We start from the raw sequence: 21,942 nt of genomic DNA on the forward strand, positions 1-21,942 counted from the left end.
TTCCCAAAACAGAAACGCACAACTCTGAAGAGCTTTACATTAAAACATGCAACAACTTTTCATGCTTGGCGTATTTGATAAGTGTATTTACTTGATTACCGCTGTTGAACAACAAAGACAGCAATGACATTTTGCATTAGCCAAACATTTAGCACGGCCACAGTTCACTTGATTGACTAGATGATAGATGAGAAGGAGGAGCCGCTGCCCTTCTCTGTTGTGGTGCAGCGGAAATGAAGCGACAATGTTTGTAGTACCCCCGATCAAATTCATGTGAGGTGCAGTGTCTAAAAACACATACGCTACAGAAAGTGGCTGGATCGTGATATGTTTACTACTCCTATGCCAGGAAGTATGCAAACGAAGGCAAATTCCTTGTCCTCTTTCTAAAGTAAATCATTTCTGCAGTAATACAGCGCATTAGAAGACAGCGTCTACTGCTAAATCTTCAGTGTGTCCATTGCGATGGCATTCTTGGCTTCATTAGTAGCATGCAGGGACATATGTCAGCTTCATAATCATTTGATGGATTTCTGACGAGTGACGTCAACGTTATGGCAACGGCATGCTAATTGAAGTTGGCTGGCTTGCGCGAGAATTAGTGTCACAATTTATCAATGTAAAAAGCCATCATTTGATAAGTGGAGATTTTAGAATCAAGGTGAAGCTTTCTCCCCTACACAATGCTTTTATTTGGGAGAAGGAGCCAGGAGACAGCATGGCCCAAAGGTATGGCCCGTTGCATCGTCCATAACGTCAATAAGGTGATATGTCAGAGCTGTAAGAACACGACAAACTTCAAAATCCATTTTTAAAGACAATCACCTCGCCCAGTTTCTTTAACTGGTAACAAGACACACTGTGGGACATGGAGTGTCATCCATTTCCAATTATAACGCCTCACAGATCGTGTTACTCTTGTTATAGTGAAAGAGATACAGCTAATCAACACTGTAGGGAAACCAGTGTTTAAAGAAATGTCTCAGATTTTTGATAGGCGGTACGAATTGCCTAAATTCAAACGTAAAAAAAAAATCCAAAACAATATAATAATAGCACTATCGTCTATTAATAGTTTACCATGTGAAAATACAATTGTAAAAAAAATATCAGCATGACAGTGCTACTATCCAACGATTTTTCAACACACACTGAAATGATTTGTGAAACAAAAAAATATGTCACATGAAATAAGAACTGCTCAGTTATCGGAACTGCTTCTCTTTGGACTGTTCATACTACTAGTGTTTTCTTTCCACATACAAATGTTCTGCAATTATGAGTTCACTACTTCATTAGCGTACAGTAGTGATGTCCAATGGTGCGGATATACAAAGCCAGGTAACCTTGCTGAAGTAGGAATGGAACATAATGGTAGCTAAGGCCCATCCTTATGCAAACGTACATCTGAACTGGTGCAGACCAAATACATTACCGATACATTTGATCCTTGGTGGAGGTAAGTAAATGTGGAATTTCCCCACTGGCCCCTAATATAAATATACTATATATGGTTAAAAAAAAAAATGGTGTTCACATTGACTGTGAAGTCTCACTGCTTCTCAAGGATAAATACAAGGTGGGGGAGCTGTGGCAGGAAATTGAGTGGTTGACTTGTATGGGAAGGGTACAGGCTATAATTCACTTAAATTAGCCAGAGAACTCTGACGTGTGTTTGTACAACTGGCTTGTATTTGAGTGTTTCTGCTGGCCCGTGTGTTCTGTGGCGGACACATCCAAAAGGATCTACACAATTGGCGCTGCTAAGATCCCTTTGGTTCATCACAGGTGTGTGTTTAGGACATTATCTTCAGACTTGCCTAAACATGCAGCGCGGGTCTCATCGGCCTGTCAAACATCTCCAGAAGACCCGCGTTGACTGACTGACTGACTGACTGACTGACTGTCAGGTTTGTGCACCCGAAGCAGGGCATCGTTCACATGACGCTCGTTTATCCATGTGTCGCTCAAAGCAGGAGCAGACTCAATTCCTGCGCTCATTCAAGCGCCTCTGTTGTGTACAAAAACAAAGCGAGCGTCTCCCTCGACAGTCTTTCATTCCTCGGCTGGTTTGTAAAACGCTGTGATATCAGCTGCTACTTCCCCCGGGTGTCGCGCAGGTACTGTACTGAAGCTTATTTTGCAAAACACAAAGGGTGAGCTCAACGGCTGTGAAAGGGAATGAATGCCTGGAGACGACGGACCGTCAAAAAATAAACACAGCCGTTTATAACCAGTTTGGATTATTAGTCATCCCGGTGGCATCAGCGCAGCAGCGAGGGAACGTTTCGAGTTAATTGCACACACAAGTCTAAAAACATGGCAGCGATGTAATTGGGAGCGATGGCTTAAGTATTAAAAGCAGGCCTGCTTTACTAACGCATGTACGATTTAAGAAGTGGTATTTTTACATTCGGACTGCAAAAGCTGCCAACCAAGTTACCTAACAGTAGGTGTCTACAACGTGGACAGTATACAGTACACAAACAATGGACAGTAGGGACATGGACATAGAAAATGCATGTAGAATTGAAGTAAGGATGCCTGCAACTAATGATAATTTTTGCTAATTGGTTTGTTGATATTTTGTCGATGAAAATCGATGAATCGTATTCAGAGGAAACATTTAATTTCTATGCTGTTATTGAAAAACATGTTTCAAATTGACATTCACTGGCATGGTCTGTGTTTTCCAAAGTAAAATGATTTTTTTACTTAACAGTATGTAACATCTTGTTTTATTATTTATTGATTATTGTTAACTGCGACGGAGTTACGGACGGTGTAGTGGTATACAGTAATCCCTAATTTATCGCGGATAATTGGTTCCAAAAACCACCCGCGATAAGTGAAATCCACGAAGTACGGTCACCAACAAGAAGTAATTGGCAGGCTAACGAGTTAGCGGAAAGACGCTTATTCGCGATCGTGCTAACACTGACTCCTACAGAAATGTAAACGAACATTTGGTGCAATACTACATTGTCCTAAAGATTAGACACGTTTCCTCAATTTACAAGTTTTATTTTGACTTTTAAATGTTATTTTTTTTTATTTTGAAAAAAAAAAAATCCGCGATGTAGTGAAGCCGCGATAAACGCAACGCGAAGTAGCGAGGGATCACTGTACTCGTCTGAATTGGTACAGGCAGCGTGGGTTCGGTTCCCACTCAGTTATAAGTGAGTGTAAATTAAGTGATAAGTGAGTGACGAGTGAAAATTGCGGTCTAGCTCTCTACGTGTGCCTTGCACTACACTCCTGATCACACTTCAGTGCAGTAAATCAGTGGGGAGATGCTCCAGCTCATCATGACCCGGAACATTTATATTTATTGATCTATGCCTGCGATATACAGGGATAGGCTGAACACCTTCTGGCTTAAGTCACATTTCTCAACTGTTTTGTGGTTTGTCGTGGAATCTCTTCCGATGGGAAATGATTTTGCTCAATAATGATTGGATTGGGTAACACTGCTGCGGGCATTCAATTGGAATTTGACCTACAGAGCAAATCAAGTCTCCAGATAGCGAACGTTGCCTTCAACACAACGGGGCGGCAGAAGTGAAACTTCATACTTGTGTCCCGCCTTTCCAGTATTCCCTTACATACATCCAAGCGCCATCCCGCCTCCGTACAGCTGTGACACCACCTCGGAAAGCTGAGAAAATGCCATTTTCTCGACTGTCGCTTGCACCGATCTCGAGCACTTGGGTCGGTTGCAGTGCTCGTGGAAGAGACGTGCAGGAGAATGAGTGTTGGTTGCGATGAACATGAAACGTCACCCCATAAGCATGACCAGATGTGTGCGGCGTGCATGACTCACGGTGGTGCCTGAGTGCAGAAAGTTACCAACTGCAATCACGTTGTGCACTGGAGCAAACGTAATGGATCCCTACGTTGGCAATAAAAGTGGGAATGCAACAACTGTTTCCCGTGAGATTTCTTATTGGCGTGTCTCACACATGTACTGCACTCTTACAAGCGAGTTCAGGGGTCGACACGGGAGGGATTAAGGGATCAAACACACCAGCGAGGCTTCAACCACAATGACGCCCATGCATGCACAATAATGTCGTGCATATTACAATATGAGCGTTGTATCGGCGCTCCCGCTAATCGGAAAAGCGAAATGCGGGGATATGAGCAGCGATGCAAGCACTTACTTCCCGATCACCTCGCAGAGCTCGTACACATCTTCGAAGAGAATGTCGTCGTCCGCCATAGTCCCAGTTCCACCGGGAAGGTGCAAATCCCAATGCTGGTTAAGACTCCAAACAGTCGGGGGGGAAAGGGCCACGACCACCAGGTGACCGTTGACAGGAATGACTGACAAACGTCGCCCGCGCCCAGATGCGGTGTAGTTGTTGGATAATTCCCGGTTAACGTCCGTGGAGGCTCCCCAGACCACCCCCGGCTCCCCCTCTAGAATTCCGCTGCGTCGTTGGGTACGAAGCGGCGCAGGGGGAGCTCGGTAATCCCGGTGTGGGAGACCACTAGTCCGGCCCCGCCTTTCCCAGTTTTCCCGATATGCACACTCCGAAGTGAGAAAGCAAACGACTCAAGCCTCAGCCTTAGAATAAGTCCAGCCGGCAGTTCGCGTCCACTTTAATTTGTGTCCAGGTGGGTTTACGCTGATCTTCACATCCCGAGAAGCCGCCGAATGACAACCTTCGTAACCACCGGGATATGTCTGCACACCGCCGATCACCTCTCCTGCAAAGCCTAAATTGTCCGGGAACAATCTCAAAGCGTCCGGTTGTCTCACATCGCCCTTTCCCTCACTCGACTTCACCGGGTTTGTGTTTTCTTCCCCACGTCAATGTCTTCCGTTCAGCTCTACGGAGCGTGAACCCAGAAAGCCAAGCCCCGCCCACCGCACCAATGCTTCTGAAACTGCTCCCCGTCGTCTTCCATGTTGGCTCAAAAAGGATTCCCAGAGTTCCTTGAGGCCGTGTGAAACAGTTAGAAGCTGAGCCAACATGGCGACGCGACGAACCGGCGTCGGCTAACGATCTGCAGTTTCCTCACGATTTTTTTCATTGGTTGGGGAGTCCTAGCGTCGTAGACTTGCAAATAACCTCGCCATTCAAATCAATAATAAATCCTTGTTTTGAGTCTTAGCCATGAGTTACTCTGAATGACAGTTTAATAGTTGCCTCTATATGTCACTGGCATATATAAATAAACAAATACATATTTGAAAAATATGCCATTTATAGATGAATTAAGTGAAATTGGACAACTTCATGCAGCACCCTGATGATCTTTCATGGCACTCTATATGTCATGACACCCTCAGTTGTTAAGGTGACAGTTGAGCAAGTGGTAAAACTGGTTTTCTGAATGAACCATTTATTTGGACCTTAACCAAGAAAGTTGCACAGCAACATTTAACTTCAAAGTCAGTCTATAGTCAGTCTGTCTTAAGTATGTTTCAATGCGAAGCTAAACAAGTTAATTCAAGAGATACGATTTTTGTAACAAAAGTAAGCCAGTTTAATTGACTGAGTTGCTAACACAGGCATATTTTATACGTGGCAGTTTCATATTTTATGGTCTTCAGTGGGTTCAATACATTGCCAGATGATTGCCTAATTAACGTGGGGTGAAGAATTGAACAGTTTGTAAACACAAGATGATGAATTTCTTATTTTATTCATGGAGTAAAACCGATTATTCTATATCGTATATTTATACAAGCCTCGTAGGAGCTATGGTTGGTGTTAATATATTGTAAAACACATTTTTGGATGATGGATGTCAAACTGTTTATATCACCCTCAGAATAAATGTCTCTCTAGGTAGCACTACGATGAGCAACACTAAAGTACATATAGTAGGCCCATATGTTCATGAAAAACAAGGAAGTTGTATTTAAAGTAAAAGGTACAATTCATATTTTTGTTAGCCACTGTAAACTGTGCACAATAACAATTTAAATTAATTGTGTTGCATGTAACACATACATAAAAAATTACATTAAAAAATGTCTAAATGACTAATTTTCTATTCCTAAACATTTAACATAACTGAAGTGTAACAACAGTACATCAGATTTACTAGAATGACTCCATGACTAAAGAGCAAGCCTCCATCATTTGTTTTGTGGAAGGCATTTTTTCCACAGGTATGTATAAAATATTAGTGTTGGGTTGTCTTTGAGTAATTGAGCAAAACATAATGGATAGTCTGCTGGTAAGACTGCAGCCCACTATTTGATGATCAAATGAGCTCGTCTGCCCGCCATTAATCTCTGCAGCAGAAGAGTCAAGCTGAAGCAATCATCATTGCCTTCTTAGTTAGATAACAGGGAAATTTGCCATCTATCATAGCCTAACAGGTTATAAGGCAAACAGCATCAGTCATTGGAATAACACCCATTGCTTGGCTGGGCTCATTTACAAATTATGCTAGTATGATAGCCAATAAATTAGCCGAACCCTTAATGATTATTTTAGCTCTGTCTGAAATTCCACCACTTTATAAAAAAACAAAACAAAAAACGTGTTGAAATTATGGTTGGCACTTCCTTTGAAATAATTCACTAATAGTGCCATTAGAGAAACATCAGACTTTTTCCTCCTGGAAGCACAGTCATGGTGAAATGTCCTATAGTGGAAGACTCTACTCGATAAAGTGTGTTTTTAGGATGCCAACCCCCTCTTGAGCTTTCCACAGAATCATACATGTCCAAACACCCCCTTTCGACGCACTCCCCAATAGAAGCCCATTTGGCTTAGGAATCACAACAATCAGGGCATCAGAGAAAATCTTATCTCTATCCGGCACACCATTTTCAACTCAGCCAGTGGGCCAATCTGCCCTGGGCGTGTGTGAGTGTGTGTGCAAGTGTGCAAGTGTGTGTGTGTGTGTGTGTGTGTGTGTGCGCGGCATCTTGATGTTAGCGAGGCCATTTTCTCGCAGGAAGTAACATAACCAACCCAACAACTGACCGATGAAATCAAACAAACTGAACCATATTCATTAACTAAAAAAACAACTCGCCACCCAAGCAACTGGCGAAAGAACAAAGTGACAGAGTGAGCAAAAAAAGCGAGACAATGCATAGATTCAACCAACACAACCCAGCTGATGAACATGCAAGCAAGATGATTCAGTGTGATTTTGTGTTGCACTGCTGTAATTTTGCAGCTTTTGAGGACGGTGTGAGTCAGTGGTGACAATGAATTACTCCTCATTTAATTCCCACTTTCACACTCTGATTTACTTTTTTTTTTTATTATTTACTGGAAAATGTGTTTATTGACTTTTGTTATTGACTATACAAAACAAGAACATTTACAAAGAAACAAAGAATGCTTTGTGACAACCCCCTTGAATAAGAACATTTACGAAAAAAAACCAAAACCTTTGTATCGATTGTGACGTGGGTGATGCAGGTAGCTGGCGCGCGCAGCCTGCCTCGGGCTTGTCGCAGGCGTACTGACCCGTCCTTCATCTTGTTTTCTCCTGCTGCAATTGCTGCGACCCTCAATGAGGCGATTTTGGTCAAACATGTGGATAGGACTCAATTGGTCTCTGCTCATGATTGGCTTATATGGGACATGCGGTTCAGGTAAGCATGTTACCCATCACAAAAAATACATACACAGCTAAACACGTTTTTGTCTATTTGCATCATCAATATTTGTTGGCAAAGACGTTAGCACAGAATTGCCTCTTTTAATTTCTTTCCAAAATTCAGGACTATTAAGAGACTGTGCGTTTTCATTTCTCCTAATGAATTGCAGGGCGTATTTGATTTTTTTTTGTCCAATAGGGGGCCGGGCTTCGGCTTACCTGATAGAGCCTATACAGTTTAAAAGCCCTTCACCATGAAACTCGTTTCAGTCCAGCCAGGCTTGGCTTTGTTCTTTTTCATTTTATATAAGGACAGCTGGCTTCTTGAGATAAGGGTGTAGTGGTCTAATTGTTACAATGTTAGAATTGAATCCAGTTGCATTTTGCTTGAGCCTCGAGTGGTGAAGTGTGTGATGAACATCAATTAGATTTGAGTTTACTGTCAATGAAATGCATGAAGAGATACAGAATTATACCAAGTTATTGAAGGTTAGAAAGTAAAGTTACATGTTTCAGTTTACATGCGTGCAGTGACGCTTCTAAATTGAATTACTACTAAATACTGAGTGCCCCCCCCCCCCCCCCCCCCAATACAAAAAATTGCACAGATGGTATACTAATCCCTCGTTTATCGCGGATAATTGGTTCCAAAATCACCCCGTGAAAAGTGAAATCCGCAACGTCGGGTCACCCTCTCATCTGTACATTTTTTGTGTCAATAAATGTATATGAAACCATTTGAGTGCATATGTTGTTATAAGAACATCATATAATAGTTTCAAACGTAAGTAATACATTAATATTATAACATACAGAAAATATTGTATAAATATTGAACATAGAAATATACGTGTTGGTGCGTGTGTAACATGTAGATGTGACGTTCTGTTGTTAACCTTGTTTAAATAGGGACCTCTAGTGGTCACGAGTTACCATAGCAGCGCTATGCGTATTTTGTAAATGAATATGTAGCTGTAGCTAAATTATACATAGTCTAAATATTATTTTAGGACCCTTTTATAGTTATTAAAACTTTTTATAACATGGTACAATAGTGTAAATGTTTTCACAAGTGTTTTATTATAACTACTTATTTAACAAAGTACAACACATCTAATATGTTTTTAGAACTCTTATTATAACAACTTTTTTTGGGCTGGAAAAAATCCACGATGCATTGAAGCCGCGAGGGATCACTGCTCAAAGTATTTATTCCAATTGAGCTTGAATACCACAATATAACTGTAAATATGTTTTCAAAAGTCTTTTATTATAACCACTTATTATTTAACAAAGTACAACACTGCAAATGTGTTTTTGGAACTCTTATTATAACAACTTTTTTTGGGGGCTGGAAAAAATCTGCGATACAGTGAAGCCGCGATAAACGAACCGCGAAGTGGCGAGGGATCACTATGCTCAAAATATTTATTGCAATTGAACTTGATATACCACAATATGTATAACTATTATACAGAAATCTCTCAATGCATACATTTAAATAAATATACCTTTAGACGCTGAATGTCGATGTATCATATTAATGTAAGAAATAATTTCATAAATATTAATCATAATAAGAATGAAGGGGCAGAAGGGGCCAAAGAAACAATGGTCGTCGTCTCCCCTGACAGAATTGTGCAGTTGGTTGCAATGCCCCCAATGAAGCGCATAAAGCGCAAAAACATGCATCAGTGTGCTCTGATCTGTTCTTCTAATCCCCAAATTGTTCCTTCAGCAGACAACTGTGGTCCAGACTGGGTCGAGTATGACACCAGCTGCTACAAGAAAGGGGACAGCCCCAACGGTTGGCTGGGGGCCCGGCACCACTGCATTTGGGAGGGCGGTGACCTGGTCTCCGTCCACTCCTTAGAAGAGGCGCATTTTGTAAAGACCACCATGGGCAAGGATACCCCGTTCTGGCTGGGCATCTCCAACCAGGTGAGACACAAGCGCAAACAGCCGTGGACTCTGTTGCGACAACTAGCATTTTTTTTTTTCCCCCAGGAATGCAACGTCGTCACGTGTAGCTTGCAAGGCGGATACATGGCGATGAGATGGTCCGATCAACACAGTCTAACATACACCAACTGGGAAATAAGGCCAAACGGATGGTAAGAAGTCCCACCTTTGCATGCTTTGTCAGATGGGCACATGTCCATTTTGAAGACAGCCATTCCAGGAAAAAAAACAAAAAAGCACAGTCTTCCAGTTTGGCGCGTCTTTTGTTGTTTGTCTCGCTTTACACATCTTCTCCCGACAGGTACTCTTATGAGTTATGTGGCTACGTCGTCCAAGGGGCTAGGAACCAGTATGACAAGTGGCGCTCTGGATCCTGCGGTTCCTCCTTGCCCTACCTGTGCAAACGTCCGCTGAGTAAGCCTGCATGTCCGTCGTTGAGAGGAGGAAAAAATGCATCTTTTTGTGTAGGATGCCCAGCTGGACAGGGGTGTTCCCCCAAAATCGATGGTTACGTTTTCGAAGCAGTGTTAAGTGAGTTGGCAGCAGGTTTTTTTTCCGCCTTGATCATCTGTCATAGTTTCCTACTCAATGTTTTGCTTTGTGTCCTCAGCTTCCCAGTGTGACGATGACAGCTTCTTGTATAATGATTATTGTTATCATTATGAAAAGGTGAAGAAAAGTTGGGAGGATGCCGAAACGTTCTGTCAAGCCCGCGGAGGCCACCTGGCCAGCATACACTCGAATATAGAAGGCCAATTCTTGTATGGTGAGCACCAAGAGGAACCACAGCAATCATCAGTCACACAAAGATGGCATCATTTGCCTGAAGCTCTTCTTGCCCTGAAGCTCTTGTTCGCTTTTCCTCAAGATCACAGCACTTCGGTTCATTGGTTGGGACACAAGAAAATGAAGAACAACAATGACTGGAGTTCCGGCATAAACAGTGACGGAACAATTTCTGTAAGTGATATGCTTAATGCCATTGAAAAAGTCATTTTGCATGAGCTGAGTTGGCAGGTTGCTGGATAAGTTCCAGGGCAGACTGCAGGCATCCGGCACACAATGTTTTAAGGCATCAAGCAGCCATTTACCAAGTATTGTCGCCCTGACCTCTCATCTTAGACAGTTTTTATCGTCAGGTGAGGTGGCAATTAGGACGTCCAGGAATATATCATGGATGGTGGCTCTGGTCTTTACGTCTTCAGGGTTAGTTGCATTGTGCAGGTTTTTTCCTAGTAGACACAATTGGGTTGAGAAAATGCCAGGAAGGACACAACATGCTTCATGTTTTTTGGAATGTACTTTGACAACATGAAACTGATACCAATATGAAACAAAAACGCCATCAATTGAGTGATGGCGGAGGAACCGCGGCGGGAACCCTAGCAGACCAAATGCAGTTCGATAATTCTCGTTCAAAATGCCACCCGCAGTATTACAACAATGAAATTGAGGACTACAAATTGGGTGAATGTACAGTTGTGCTACATAATGGAGCAACGGGTGTCAACCAGGACTGCTCCATTCAGCTGCCATTTTTCTGCAAGCAAGGTGCAAAAATCCCGAACTCTCCCTTCGGATGTGTCACACATTTGCTCATATTTGCTTCACTCCCTTTCCCTGCAGCCAAGTGCGGAGGGCCTCGACAGCTACCGTCATTAGTTGGCCTACCAAGTAGGTGGGCAGGCGTCTTCCACTGCCGCCGTTGACACACCTCTCAAGCACCGTCTCACTTGCAGGCTGGACTCACAAATGCGGCTGGTGGTTGGACAACCCCTACAGTGACTTCTGCTACCTGATAAGGCACCAGCCCATGAAGACCTGGAAGGAGGCGGAAAAGGCCTGCCAAAGCTTCGGAGGGAACCTGCTCAGTATCGCGGACTCGCACGAACAATCCTTTATACACGGTAGGCGGCCATGAATTTAACTATCGGCCACAACATGAGCGACATCAAATCAAACGACAAGCTAAAGTAAAATGAAAAGGCGTATGTAGTAGATATGGTAAGTACTCACAAAGGTGAAGAGGTCAGGGGTCAGGACAAAGACCTGATTGTAGCAGAAACAGCACACATCAAGGTCACACAGGCGGCAGCGGTGGTGAAGACACAAATGAGGCAAAAGGTTTGACGACTTCAACATAGCTTGGCAAAAGTATCTGGACGCATTGTTCAGTTTCGAACAGGATTAAAACGCGCCAGCTTGAGACAAAGGAGAGAGCATCACAACCCCTCTTAGCTGTGCAGGAATTGTCTCTGCTTATTCTTAACCAATTTTTATTGAACATGTCTTGTTCCATTTATAGAATAAAGGGTATATAAAGAAGCTAAAGGGAATTTTTAATGAAAATTTCAAAACAAGAACTTAAAGCAAATTGCCTGCAGAATTTGAGTCATGAGTCGGCCAACAGTCTAGATTGCTGTCCAAAATCATTAAAATCTATTTCCCTATTACAAAACCAGAAATTGGAAAATGAATTGCGAGATGTAAGATATGCTTTTGTTTTAACAATTTGAATAATACCCATAAACGTAGATAATTATGAGTAAGAGACACTGGCCTGATACAGAATATCAAACACTATAGTGGTTCAGATGATCGGGTTTGTAAGTAGAAACGTTTGAAAATAGAGAGGAATCACTAAGAGCAAAACATGCATGCCAGACCATCCCAAAAGGCACACTTTTTTGCCCAATTATTCTACAATTGGACAAGATGTATGCTTTATCCATAGATTATAGTTTAGGCTTGATCCATGGGCTGTGATATAATTAAAAGATGAAGCGGTTTGAACATAAACCGACTCCCATTTGGTACATTTCTGAATCAAATTGTCTTTTTGGTGACACTCCTACTAAAGATACAAAAGCACCTGCCGTATAGCGTATGTTTCTGTGAACAGCTGTACTTTCTTGTTTAGCGATGTTAGGATTCATGGGAAAAAGATTTTAACTGCTTAAAATAAACATGCCAAAGGGTTTTCTACTCAACCGGCAGGTAAGGCACACATGCTCGAGTGTTTCCTTGCTTGAGTTGGGCAAACAATTGTGGCAGGCTGCTGAAGGTACCGTATTTTCCGCACTATAAGGCGCACCTAAAAACCTCCAATTTTCTCAAAAGCCGACAGTGCGGCTTATAATCAGGTGCGCCTTATATGTGGACCAGTATTGAGCCACTACAGCAGGCGTTTCCAAAGTCCGGCCTGTGGGCCAAATGTATATATCTTATATATGGACAAAGTTTTAAAATGGACCATTCATTGAATGTGCGCCTTATAATCCGGGGCGCCTTATATATGGACAAAGTTTTAAAACGGGCTATTCATTGAATGTGCGCCTTATAATCCGATGCGCCTTATGTGTGCGGAAAATACGGTGCGTTTTGTTGGTCGTAAGTAGAGCAGACAAGAAAAGGAATACTTTGTCATCAATTTTATGTGATAACATTACATGACGGCTTAGCTTCTTGTTCCGAAGAACATTCAAATGTTAAAAGAAACTGGGCGTCACGGTTTTAAGAAATTGAATTGAATAACAATCTGGAACTGAAATTGAACATTAAATGGAATATTGGTCAACATCCCTCTTTATCCATGTTCTTCTTTGATCCAAAAGGTATCATCAAGACCCTGGCGGGCATTGACTACATGTGGTTGGGCGCTAAAACCCCAGTGCATGTACTCTCCAAATGGACTGATGGATCTCGGATCACTTACGTCCAGTTGAAGAGGAGAGGTTGGTCTGAAAGCATTTCTGACGTTTTGTTGGTCGTAAGTAGAGCAGACAAGAAAAGGAATACTTTGTCATCAATTTTATGTGATAACATTACATGACGGCTTAGCCTCTTCTTCCGAAGAACATTCAAATGTTAAAAGAAACTGGGCATCACGGTTTTAGGAAATTGAATCAAATAAAAATCTAAAACTAAAATTGAACACTAACTGGAATCTTGGTCAACACTTTGATCCAAAAGTTATCATCAAGATCCCATGGAAGAAATTACGGTGGGTTGATGGATCACCATTTACTTATTTCCATTTACCCAAGAAAGGTAAGTCTGAAATGTCTCATGTTTGTCGGCTGCTGTTTAGAGGACCGTTGAGGTCTTATCTCCCTCCAGAAACCATAGACAGCTGTGTTAGGTTTTCCACTCGCGGCGACTACTGGGGACTTGCCCATTGCGACAACAAGCTAGGCTACATCTGCAAGAGAATAGGACAAGGAAAAGGTAAGATGAGACACTCCAGCAACGGTAATCAAGCATTGACATCCATCTTTGCCTTTCCTCTTGCAGGAGTGAAACATTTGGCTTCTGACAGCGGTAAGTCGCCTGGAAATGAAATTTTGTGAGACAGAAATTATGACATGCGTCTCACAATACACCGTTTTGGCCCGAATATAAGATGATGATGTTTGCATTGAAATAAGACTGAAGTCGTCTTATATTCGGAGTCAAGCCATTATACCGATTTTCACTTGTGCGCAGCGGTAAATTAAATATTGCTGGTATCGGCTGAGTATGTTGCTGTGATCGTGTGTGTCCTTGACACAAAGTGAGTATACACATTTCATTGTTACTACTGTCCAATGTTGTGCCGTTTGTTCGATCGCGGTTTGCTTCGTGTGCGCGCCGTTGATTGAAGCTCCGGCGCCCTCCTTTGAATTTGCCTTGCATCGTACGAGTAGCCGTTACGCAGCAGCACGGCCAGCAAATGTATTTTGTGGTCTCGATCGATGACTTATGTTTGGTGTGTTGCCAAGAGTATTTCATTTATGGTTATTTATTGATATATTTTTATTGCCAATAATTCAGTAAAGCAATCAAAACTCAACCACGTTTTCCCTCCTGTGTTCTGACCGACACCCGGGGGTGAAAAGAGCATAACCACCCGAGCCAACCCTCTATACCAGTTGCTCGCCAAGCTACTACTGATTGATCGCATGAACCGTGTGTGCTCGGATCTATCCACCTGATCTCCAAATTGTCTTTCAGCCAACCAGTGTGCTCCTGGGTGGCTTATGTACCGCACCAGCTGCTACAAAAAGGTGGAGGCCCCCAATGGTTGGCTGGGGGCCCGGCATCACTGTTTGTGGGAGGGCGGCGACCTGATCGCCATCAACTCCTCAGACGAGGCGCAATTTGTGATAAAAACCATGGGCGAGGAGACCCCGTTCTTCTGGCTTGGACTCTCCAACCTGGTGAGGCGGAAGCGCAAGCGACTGTGGATAGCGACAACTGCCATTGTTTTTCTCCCCCAGAAATGCGATGTCTGGTGTCGCTTTGAAGGCGGCAAACGGCTCATAAGATGGTCCAATGGCCTGGGAGTAGATTACGAGAACATTGGAGAACCTCATGATTGGACGTAAGAAGTCCCAACTTTGCATACTTTGTCATGTGGGCACACATTAAGGTTCTGGAACCAATTCTGAAGACGGCCACTCAAGGAAAAACGACTGCAAAATCTTCAGTTTGGCCCGTTTTCTCCTGACAGATCCGATGTTCCATCCTGCGCCTACGTCAACAAAGGAATGGGTAATCCTGGCATGTGGAGGTTTGGTTCCTGCGGTTCCTCATTCCCCTACATGTGCAAACGGCCGCTGAGTAAGCCTGAACGTGTCTTCATGTTGCCGTTGAAAGGAGAAAAGAAACGCATCTTTTTGTGCAGAATGCCCGGCTGGACAGGCGTGTTCCCCCAAAAGCGATGGTTACATATTCAAAGCAGTGGCAAGTGAGTTTGCGGCATGCTTTTTTCCGCCGTCATGGTTTCCTCCTAAATGCATTTTTTATGGTTTCAGCTTCTGACTGCAACGATGGCAACTTCCTGTATGGCGATCATTGCTATAATTCCCAGAAGATGTACAAAAGTTGGGAGGAAGCCGAGAGGTTCTGTGTCGCGCGGGGAGGCCACCTGGTCAGTGTCCATTCCAAGGAAGAGACCAAATATGTGTTTGGTGAGCACCAAGAGGAACAGCCGTAGTCGTCAGTCCCACAAAGCTGCCCTCTCTTCAGAATCTCTTGTTCTTTTCCTCAAGATCACGCAAGGGGTTGGTATCCTTGGCTTGGACTAACAAAGAAAAACAATACATACGAGTGGAGTGACGGAACAGATTATGTAAGTGAACATTTCTCAAGAGCTGGCGCGGTAATCAATAGCAACTCGGAAAAAATGCCGCTTGAGGCTTCAACTTTTGGATTGTTTTAGGGGGTAAAGTAAAACATTTTGCGAGTGATTGCGGAAGAAGGGCGGTGGTAAGCAAAGCAAGCATAACATGTTCATGTCGTCCGCAGGACTACAAAGAGTGGCAACGCAAACAACCTGGGAAGTGCGCATGCCCAAATTCTTGGGGGGAGTTAGCTGCCTGCCCCTGCACGGGAGAGCGGCCATTTGTCTGCAAAACAGGTGTGAACATCCCAAGCGCTCCCTTTGGACGGACGTGTCACCCATTTGCTCATATTTGCTTCCATCTCCCCTTCCCTGCAGCCAAGCTCCTAAGCTCTCCACAGCTCCCACCATTAATTGGTCAAGCAGGTGGGTGGGTGGGCGTCCCACACTGCCGCCGCAGACATGCCGTCTGCACCGTTTCCAAGCGCTCTCTGCTCGCAGGCTGGACTGACAAATGCGGCTGGTGGCTGGACGGCCTCTCCGGCGATTTTTGCCACCTGGTTATCCGCTGGCCCAAGACCTGGCAGGAGGCGGAAGACAACTGCAATCGCCTCGGAGGGCACCTGCTCAGCATCACAGACTTGCCCAAGCAGAACTTCCTACACGGTAGGCCAGTCATTCATTCACTGTATGGCACTGTAGGAAGATAAGAAAATAGATGATGATAATAAAGTACAAGTAAAGCTGAGATATGAAATGCTAACTCTATAGACACCCTTTTTTTGTCGTGCCCACCATTAAAGCAAAACGAAGGCCGGCATGTGTAATGTGAATGGCAAGATTTTCTTGGTTGTTTTTTTGTGCGGCATCATTTTCATTATTTTTGTTGCAGTATTGTATCCAATGCGAAGCGTTTTGTCACAGCTGTGCCAAACCCATAAAGTTGTATTGCATTCTGTGAGACGTTTTGGAATCTTCCATGTTCTCCTTTGATCCAAAGGTTACACCAAGGCTCTGGCCATGGAGGGTAATGCCTCTCTGTGGTTGGGTGCCAGAACCCCATTGAACCAAGATGATAGCGTGTGGACTGACAAATCACCGTGGAAGGAAATCAAAACGGTTGGAGGTCAGTCTGAAAGCATGTCTGATGTAATTTGCAGAAAGGCTGGAGCGCTCAGGATCTCCTGTCTCCTTGCAGGTGACCTGAACTCAACTCAAAGATGTCTTTCCATGGTCACTGGCAGCGGCGACTGGAAGGTCGACAAGTGCGACAATAAGAAAGACTATATCTGCGAGAAAAAAGGTAAGACGTGACACTCCACCGACTGTCTTCACGTTTTGACGACAACCTTTGCCTTTCCTCTTGTAGGAGTGGCGAATATAATACCTTCATCGTCTCCTAAAGGTGGTAAGTCACCTGCAACTGAAAAGATGCGAGACAAAAAATCATGACGCATGTGTCTCTCTATGGACACTGTCATCACGTGTTTCTTTCCTCTTGCAGGAGTGGGGAAGAAAAAACCTTCGTCATCTAACCCTGGTAAGTCACCTGCGACTTGAAAAGATGCGAGACAAAAATCATGACACGTGTCTCATAATGTACAAGTGTGCCTTATAAGGTACGTTTTCGAGAATCATTCAAATATGAAAACCAAGTCAAGGCCTGGACCTTCCAATTTGGCTGAGACAAGACAAAATGTGCAAAACACGTTCTGACCGACACCCGGGGGTGAAAAGAGCATAACCACCCGAGCCAACCCTCTATACCAGTCGCTCGCCAAGCTACTACTGATTGATCGCATGAACCGTGTGTGCTCGGATCTATCCACCTGATCTCCAAATTGTCTTTCAGCCAACCAGTGCGCTCCTGGGTGGCTTATGTACCGCACCAGCTGCTACAAGAAGGTGGAGGCCCCCAATGGTTGGCTGGGGGCCCGGCATCACTGTGTCTGGGAGGGCGGCGACCTGGTCTCCATTACCTCCTCAGCCGAGGAACAATTTGTGAAGGACATCATGGGCGAGAAGACACCGTTCTGGCTGGGACTCTCCAACCAGGTGAGACGGAAGCGCAAGCGGCTGTAGACTCTTTTGTGAAAACTGGCAATGCCCCCCTCCCTCCAGATATGCGACAACGTTTGGTGTCGCTTCGAAGGCGGAAACCAGAATTTGAGCTGGTCCGATGGCCAGAGGAAGTCCCACACCAACTGGATTTTAAATCATACTGAAATGTAAGAAGTCTTTGCATGTTTTAATTGTCAGGAGGACACGCTTTAACGTCCTGGAACCGACTTCCAAAGAGGTTTCTGCTGCCGTTTTATTGGAAAGGAGGGAAAACCCTCCTGTTCGTCCCTTTTTTGACTGTGTGTCTCACTTTTCTCGACAGAACCAACATTACTTCCTGCGCCTATGTCAACCAAGGGGCTTGGAGTCAGCCTGGCAAGTGGCGCTCTGGATCCTGCGGTTCCTCCTTGGCCTACGTGTGCAAACGTCCGCTGAGTAGGCCTGCACGTCCGTTGTCACGTTGACCTTGAAAGAATAAAAGTGCAACCGCATATTTTTGTGCAGGGTGCCCGGGTAGAAAGACGTGTTCCCCCAAAGGCGACGGTTACATGTTCAAAGCAGTGGCAAGTGAGTTTGCAGCATGCTTTTTTCCGCAGTCATGGTTTCCTCCTAAATGCATTTTTTGTGGTTTCAGCTTCTGACTGCAACGATGGCAACTTCCTGTATGGCGATCATTGCTATAATTACCAGAAGATTTACAAAAGTTGGGAGGAAGCCGAGAGGTTCTGTGTCGCGCGGGGAGGCCACCTGGCCAGCCTCCACTCCAAAGAAGAGGCCCAATTTGTGTATGGTGAGCACGAAGAGGAACCGCCGCAGTCGTCAGTCCCACACAGCTGAAGCTCTTCTTGCCCTGAAGCTCTTGTTCTCCTTACTTTACTGAAGATCACTCGCAAAGTCAACATTCGTCTTTTGTGGGACTCAAGAATAAGACGAAGAATGAGTACAAATGGAGTGACGGAACAGCTTTCGTAAGTAAAATGCTTAACTGAACTAGAAAAGTCCAAATTTGGGCAGAACAACATTTTATTGAATTACCAGGAAAAAAAATCGTGCTGAATTGTCATAATATGGCAAGAACGGCAAGAACGCAAACATTTCATTGGAAGGTGGAGGGTAAACAACCTAGAACCTCGTTGCGAGCGATTACGGAGGAAGGGCGGTGGCAAGCATAACAAGTTCATGTCGTTCGCAGGACTACAAAGAGTGGGAAAAGAACACCACTGGGGACTGTGCATTCCCAAATTCTGTTGGGCAGATCAGTGCCTGCCCCTGCACAAAAGAGCGGCCATTCGTCTGCAAAACAGGTGCAACATCACGAGCGCCCCTTTTGGATTCTCAAGTACTTGCTTATATTCGCTACCCTCTCCTTCTCTGTAGCTAAACGCAGAGGGCCTCAACAGCTGCCACCATTAGTTGGCCAACTGGGTAGGTGGGCTGGTGTCTTCCACTGGCGCCGCCGTTGACACACCTCTCAAGCACCGTCTCTCTCACTCAGACTGGACTGACAAATGCGGCTGGTGGTTGGACAACCCCTACAGTGACTTCTGCTACCTGATCGACCACCAGGCCAGGAGGACCTGGGAGCAGGCTCGAACCAACTGCAAAGACTTTGGAGGGGACCTGCTCAGCATTGCCAACGCTTACGAGCAGGCCATTGTACATGGTAGGCAGCCTTCCGATGACTTTCCAATAAGTTTGTCGTATAAGTGTCCCATGGTTCATGTCACACGGTCCTTAGCGCTACTCAGTACCAACACAAGGGGCTGCTTTTTGCTTGCTTGCCTTAATTCTTTGTGATCAAAACCTCCAAGTTATGTGGTCAAAGAGTGCAGCTGCCATTTTTTTGGTTGGAACGAGAAACCTGCGTTCAATCGAGAGCTTTCCGTCTTGCCTCAGCTCCTTCTGCACCACGACAGACCTTTAGAGAATTTAGCTCCAGCACAAGGCTCATGGCGCAATGAGTGGTTTAGTAAAGTGTGCCTCTGGAGGATATTTCCAACTGTTGTTCCATGTTTGCCTCGGGTCCAAAGTTTACATCAAGGCTGTGGCAAGTGAGCCATCGCTGTGGTTGGGCGCCACTCCCACTAAAAATGACATCAAATGGATTGACGGAACCACGATCAATTACTCCAGATGGAGTGCAGGTCGGTCTGAACGCATGCTCGTTGGCCGCTGTAGAGGAGCGCTTAGATCTTGTCTCCCTCCAGGTAACGCCAAAGAGGGGAAATGTTTTTCCTTTCTCACTGGCAGCGGCCACTGGAAAGCTGAGACTTGCGACAACCAGCGAGGCTACATCTGCAAGAAAACAGGACGAAAATTTCAAGGTAAGATGAGACACTCCAGCGACGGTCATCACATGTTGACGTCCGTCTTTGCCTTTCCTTTTGCAGGAGGGCAACAACCTTTGACGTCTTCTAATGGCAGTAAGTCACCTGCAACTGAATTGTTTGGTTCAGACCAAATGCGTACTTAATTTTTTTCGTTTGATACGGTTCCCATTCATACATTTTGCAAGTGAAGTATATTTTGTTAACTAGGGTGACCAGACGTCTTTTCCCCGGACATGTCCTACTTTTGAGCCCTACAAGAAATGTCGGAGGGAAACTTGAAAATCGTCCGGCATTTTGTTGGGACTGCCTCAAACATAATACATGTTACATTGTCAATAGAATTGCCACTCCGTTCCATTTCACTCAATTCCAGATTTTTCTGTGTCACGTTCAAATTCCTGTGCTTTCGCTAGGGTCGTGATCCTTAGGAAGCTGAGTGCTTGACATGCAAGGCAAATAAAGGTGCCAATGCACCCTGCTAGAGGAGGACTGAAGAGGAGCCCTTTTTTTTTTTCTTCAAATGCAGCACCGATGGCCGTATTTCTTTTCTTTATTTTACCGAGTGTACCACTTAAAAAGTAAATGTCAGCGTACACATGTTTTTGTTAGTGGAAATATGTTTAGGTTATTGTATATTTGTTTTGTGTTGTTCGGGCCAATAAATAACGTGGGCCTTGAATCATAGTGATAGGTAAGAAGTCCCAACTTTCCATGCTTTAATTGTCAGAGGAAGTTCTGGAACTAACTTCCAAAAAGGCTTCTGCTGACGTTTTATTGGAAAGGAGTTTATATAGTCTAGTATTCATATTATTCCAATTTACCATGCATTATCATTCTGTTTGATTTACCATGCATTATTATCATTGATTGATTTACCATGCATTATGATTGTTTGATTTACCATGCATTATTATTGTTATTGTTTGATTTACCATGCGTTATTCTTTGATTTACTATGTATTATTATTATGTTGGATTTACCATGCATCATTATTCTGTTTGATTTACCATGCGATATTATCCTGTTATTTTCCATGCATTATTATTGTTCTTAATTACCATGTGTTATTATTATTCCGTTTAATATACCATGCATTATTATTTTGTTTGATTTACAATGCGTTATTATTATTCAGTTTATTTACCATGCATTATTCTGTTTTGATTTACCATGCGTGATTATTAGTCTAATTTACCATACCACCTTCCACCTGTTATTTTACCTTGTATATTCGTCCAAAAATATGCAAATAAAATAAAAGACATTTGATGTTACAGTTAACTCGTTGAGTAGTTTACTGATTATAACAAACAATTCTAAAGAGTCACATGTAGTTGTGGTAGCAAGAAGAAGAAAAAAAAAAAGGCAAAAACCATTGTAGTAACTCCTTAAGTCATCCTTTGTCGCACTAAGTGGGCATGGGTTAGAATTGCCTGGGCGACCCATTCCTAATCAGCTATTTGAGGGCAGTTTCAGCAATGTGCTGGTGCCAAATGTTTGCATCGCTTGTTTCCATGCTGTTCGGTCAGAAATGTTTGACGCTCTGTCGGGAAACAGACTGCCGCGTTCCTGGAATAATTGAGCTCACGCAAATGACTACGATTTCCTCCCATGCTGTCAAAAGAGGCCGGACGCATGCGTGTGTGTACGTGTGCTGTTCTGTCTACTCATAGAAATCCCAATAGTGCATTCGATGTTACATTGAGTCATGGGTCTCATCTGTAAAATACAATAACATGCAAGGTGCTTTTTTTTTCTTAACCGGTGCAGATCATAGAGGCGCATGCATCTTGATGATGCTTAATGATATCCTTGGCCCATTTTAGGTTTTGGAGTACTACATACAATTAGCCCGGTGGCAGAGTTTAGAGCAGAAGTTGTTCTATTTTTCATGTGGAGTCAAC

General features: G+C 43.8%; 2 protein-coding genes across 9 annotated transcripts in view; one reads left to right on the top strand and one right to left on the bottom strand.

The window, feature by feature from the left end:
- The window catches only part of caska (calcium/calmodulin-dependent serine protein kinase a), a 68,086-nt gene extending 63,213 nt beyond the window's left edge, over window positions 1-4,873 (bottom strand). For 5 of the 8 annotated variants that reach the window (XM_061287095.1, XM_061287097.1, XM_061287094.1 and 2 more), the window contains exon 1: window positions 4,164-4,873. In XM_061287095.1, the coding sequence (XP_061143079.1) occupies window positions 4,164-4,222 (59 nt within the window). In that variant the 5' untranslated portion in view covers window positions 4,223-4,873. The remainder of the gene's footprint in view (window positions 1-4,163) is intronic. The other 3 variants (XM_061287092.1, XM_061287091.1, XM_061287093.1) reach the window with 1 other exon arrangement.
- Window positions 4,874-10,895: 6,022 nt separating this feature from the next.
- LOC133159391 (secretory phospholipase A2 receptor-like) lies at window positions 10,896-21,417 on the top strand. The gene is made up of 33 exons (XM_061286346.1): window positions 10,896-11,094; window positions 11,170-11,217; window positions 11,283-11,450; window positions 13,158-13,312; window positions 13,590-13,593; window positions 13,663-13,770; window positions 13,837-13,863; window positions 14,536-14,741; window positions 14,802-14,905; window positions 15,035-15,144; window positions 15,209-15,271; window positions 15,339-15,494; window positions 15,576-15,655; window positions 15,832-15,943; window positions 16,025-16,072; window positions 16,148-16,312; window positions 16,647-16,772; window positions 16,845-16,949; window positions 17,016-17,054; window positions 17,151-17,186; window positions 17,499-17,701; window positions 17,768-17,874; window positions 18,030-18,142; window positions 18,212-18,274; window positions 18,342-18,497; window positions 18,590-18,675; window positions 18,900-19,011; window positions 19,085-19,132; window positions 19,203-19,370; window positions 19,738-19,851; window positions 19,915-20,031; window positions 20,098-20,130; window positions 20,451-21,417. The coding sequence occupies exons 1-33, from the start codon at window positions 10,938-10,940 to the stop codon at window positions 20,456-20,458; spliced, it is 3,345 nt and encodes a 1,114-aa protein (XP_061142330.1). The 5' UTR covers window positions 10,896-10,937; the 3' UTR covers window positions 20,459-21,417.
- The last annotated feature ends 525 nt before the right edge of the window (window positions 21,418-21,942 follow it).

The sequence above is a fragment of the Syngnathus typhle genome, linkage group LG9, assembly GCF_033458585.1.
Source record: "Syngnathus typhle isolate RoL2023-S1 ecotype Sweden linkage group LG9, RoL_Styp_1.0, whole genome shotgun sequence".
Taxonomy (NCBI): domain Eukaryota; kingdom Metazoa; phylum Chordata; class Actinopteri; order Syngnathiformes; family Syngnathidae; genus Syngnathus; species Syngnathus typhle.

What these genes read in the sequence shown, in the direction of transcription:
- LOC133159391 (XM_061286346.1), top strand. Translation starts at nt 10,938, where the DNA reads ATGCAGTTCGATAATTCTCGTTCAAAATGCCACCCGCAGTATTACAAC. An exon ending in GCCATTTTTCTGCAAGCAAG is followed by an intron (nt 11,095 to 11,169) that starts GTGCAAAAATCC and finishes CTTTCCCTGCAG; the next exon opens with CCAAGTGCGGAGGGCCTCGA. An exon ending in CATGTTCAAAGCAGTGGCAA is followed by an intron (nt 18,275 to 18,341) that starts GTGAGTTTGCAG and finishes TTGTGGTTTCAG; the next exon opens with CTTCTGACTGCAACGATGGC.